The 3026-nt window shown below is 35.4% G+C and overlaps 1 protein-coding gene across 1 annotated transcript; it reads left to right on the top strand.

Moving 5' to 3' along the window:
* Nucleotides 1-233: 233 nt before the first annotated feature.
* LOC131607854 (phosphoglycerate mutase-like protein 4) lies at nucleotides 234-2782 on the top strand. The gene is made up of 7 exons (XM_058879811.1): nucleotides 234-445; nucleotides 540-618; nucleotides 772-822; nucleotides 920-1030; nucleotides 1219-1350; nucleotides 2023-2098; nucleotides 2323-2782. Exons 1-7 carry the CDS (start codon nucleotides 408-410, stop codon nucleotides 2544-2546), a joined length of 711 nt encoding a protein of 236 aa, XP_058735794.1. The 5' UTR covers nucleotides 234-407; the 3' UTR covers nucleotides 2547-2782.
* The last annotated feature ends 244 nt before the right edge of the window (nucleotides 2783-3026 follow it).

Below are 3026 nucleotides of genomic sequence, written 5' to 3'. Positions count from 1 at the left end.
ATCCTGCTATATGAGAAGGTTGAAGTAGTTCTAGATGCATGTATTCTCCCTATGTAGTTCTCCATGTATTTTGGCCTTTTTTTAATAGCAAAACAGGATATATATTTAAAAAAACCTTATTGTGGTAAAAAAATATTAAGAAAAGCGTTCTAATAAATGAAATTCAATATATGGAAAACATTAACAAAGTAAATTATTTTTCAACCATTATTTATTCCATGGATTTTCTTGGGACCAATGAGAACTTGTGATATAGCCGGCGTGTTTAGCAAGCGTTCAGTTGCGAAACGCACTAGGAGGAAGCAAACGAAGAAAACCTCTACGCACCTCTTTATTATTCTTCATTGCGCCTCCAATCACCAAAACCACGCACATTTCACTCTTTCACTCTACCTCGCTCCCTCACAATGGCCGACTTTTCCATCAACGATTCCACCAATTCCAGGTTCTTATCAAAATCAAATCATTCCTATCCACATTTCTTACTCAAATTTCCTCTATCATTCTCAAACTAATTCGTATTATTATGCCTGTTACAGCTCTCCTCGTCCAAATTACGCCGAGATTGTTGTGGTACGTCACGGTGAAACAGCTTGGAACGCAATCAGTAAAATCCAGGTACTTTTTGTTTTCTTTTTATCTTTTCACCTTCTGTTCAGAATCTTGAATTGTGTCAATTGAATGCTGTATTTCTTTTTATATTCGTTGTTCCTTTTGAGTTTTCTGGCCCTGATCTGATCATATTCATATTTCACTAATACATGTAAACAGGGACAGCTGGATGTTGAATTAAATGAAACTGGAAGACAGCAAGCAGCTGCAGTAAGTTGTGTTTCTTTGTTTATTTGTTTTCTAATTTCTATTTATTTTCTTGATTTATGCTCTCATGGTTCTAATTAGTGTAAAATTTACAATTGAGGTGGCTGATAGACTCTCCAAGGAACCCAAGCTCTCAGTTATATATTCTTCGGACCTCGAAAGAGCTTTTGAAACAGCGCAGATAATTGCATCCAAATGTGGAGGGGTGGAGGTTAGCAACTAGAATCATTTTTCTACAAGTTGCATATCAGTTCTAGAACATTGTTTCTTTGTGTTCATGATTAAGTAAAATTATGCCTGCAATATTTTTTCCGTAACGTAAGTACTTAACTATGTAGCACAAGTGATCTATTACCTATTCTTTTTCTGAACAATATTTTCCTTCAATTGAAACATTAGGTTATCAAGGATGCTGACCTACGGGAAAGACACCTAGGGGATCTTCAAGGCCTGGTTTATAGTGAACTGCCAAAAACTACTCCCAAAGCATACAAGGCATTTGTGTCTAAGAACGAAGATATGGAAATACCAGTAAGTACCATACGTGAAGAATATTAGTTTGAATTAGGCTGCCAACTTGAAAATTCTTCAATTTCAATGGGCATGTCCAGAGAATTTATCATTGTCATTACCTGAAGAAGCAGCTAGCAGATGTCATACCATATGACATAGTATAATATAAATAAGAAGATTTAGAAATTAGATCAGTTAAACTCATCCTGGAATTTCATGGTCCGAGATCTCAATATAATTATTTTAAGATCAGTTATATAAGATGATCATCCACTTTTCACTGAGAATGACCTGTCAATCCACTCTAGCCAATCTCATGCAGCCAGCTTTATTTTGATTATGTACTTGTTTAGTTAATCCATGTTGTAGTTGTCTTATTTGCTTTATTTAGTAAGCTTTGTCAAGTAGTCTTGCTTGTATCTTGGAATCACCTTTCTACTCTAAAGTGTTTCTGATCCTGTGGCATAATCTCACATGAGTTATGACTAAGAACAGGTTTGGGATTATAAAAGTCAAGGTTAATACCTGCTTCTTACCGTGTAAATGAGGGTACATGTACATAAAAGTTTAATGTTGGTGTTTGTCACTCAGCTGATGTATGATTTATGAATTATATAATTATTACAATGAATGGCTTATGCCTATAATTTTGCATTTTCAAAACCTTGATCCATGTACCATTATGTGCAGGGAGGCGGCGAAAGTCTTGTTCAACTTTATGATCGCTCCACATCTGCATTGCTTAGAATTGGCACGAAGCATATAGGTATGCTAATGTGAAAGTCCTTTTGCCTTACGATTTCCAAATAGTCACTGTTGGGATCTGTTATCTTATTTATAGTTTATGCAATAAATTCAGTGCCCCACATTACATCCTTACTTGCCAGGCTAGATTCTTAAAATGCTAGTTACTTGTATATGGGTGTGTCTGTATAACATTTTAAATCATAAAGTATTCAGATTTTACGATGTTATCTGTATTAATTGTAGGGGAGAGAGTAGCCGTTGTCACTCACGGAGGATTCATCAGATCCCTATACAAGCGGGCCTGCCCGGATGGAGGGTTTGCTGGGAAGGTACTCAACACATCTGTCAGTGTTTTTCACTTAGATGTTGAGGATAAATGGAGCTTAAAAATGTGGGGTGATGTTAGCCATTTGAGCCAAACTGGATTTCTACAGTCTGGTTTTGGGGGTGATAAAACTTCTGGATAGACAATTCACCATTGTTTCCCATCCAACAGTTTGGTTGTTTCCCAATCATAGTAAAACTAAGGTTTGGATAAAGAGTGGAAAGGGATATTAAGCAGAGATCGATCATAAATAAGAATTTGGCTCCCAAAATGGGATTTTTTTATTTTTTGTATCTTATCATGCAAATCTATTGTCACTGTGTAATGTTTGTACACTATTAGTTTTCTGGCAATGGGGTATCAATCTTTATTACAAAATTGTTTGATTCTAAGTGATAGATTAAAAGATATGTGTTCCTCTATTTTTATCATAAGAAATGTTAGATTTGTAAGCTCTGCAAAATTCGAAGAGTACATATAATCTTCTGAGTTACTATGTAAGAAACACCCGACAGGGTAGAACTCAATATATCTCATTTTGGATGTTGCTGAAAAAAGTTTCTAGTAGCCTTAGAAAATTCGGAGTTAATATCCTTTCGAACTGGTTTAGAAATTGATCCGT

Source organism: Vicia villosa, linkage group LG1 (genome assembly GCF_029867415.1).
Source record: "Vicia villosa cultivar HV-30 ecotype Madison, WI linkage group LG1, Vvil1.0, whole genome shotgun sequence".
Classification (NCBI taxonomy): domain Eukaryota; kingdom Viridiplantae; phylum Streptophyta; class Magnoliopsida; order Fabales; family Fabaceae; genus Vicia; species Vicia villosa.
The sequence above is the reverse complement of the archived record's forward strand: the minus strand, read 5'-3'. Positions and strand labels throughout refer to the sequence as shown.

What these genes read in the sequence shown, in the direction of transcription:
- LOC131607854 (XM_058879811.1), top strand. Translation starts at nt 408, where the DNA reads ATGGCCGACTTTTCCATCAACGATTCCACCAATTCCAG. An exon ending in ACGAAGATATGGAAATACCA is followed by an intron (nt 1,351 to 2,022) that starts GTAAGTACCATA and finishes CATTATGTGCAG; the next exon opens with GGAGGCGGCGAAAGTCTTGT. An exon ending in AATTGGCACGAAGCATATAG is followed by an intron (nt 2,099 to 2,322) that starts GTATGCTAATGT and finishes TATTAATTGTAG; the next exon opens with GGGAGAGAGTAGCCGTTGTC.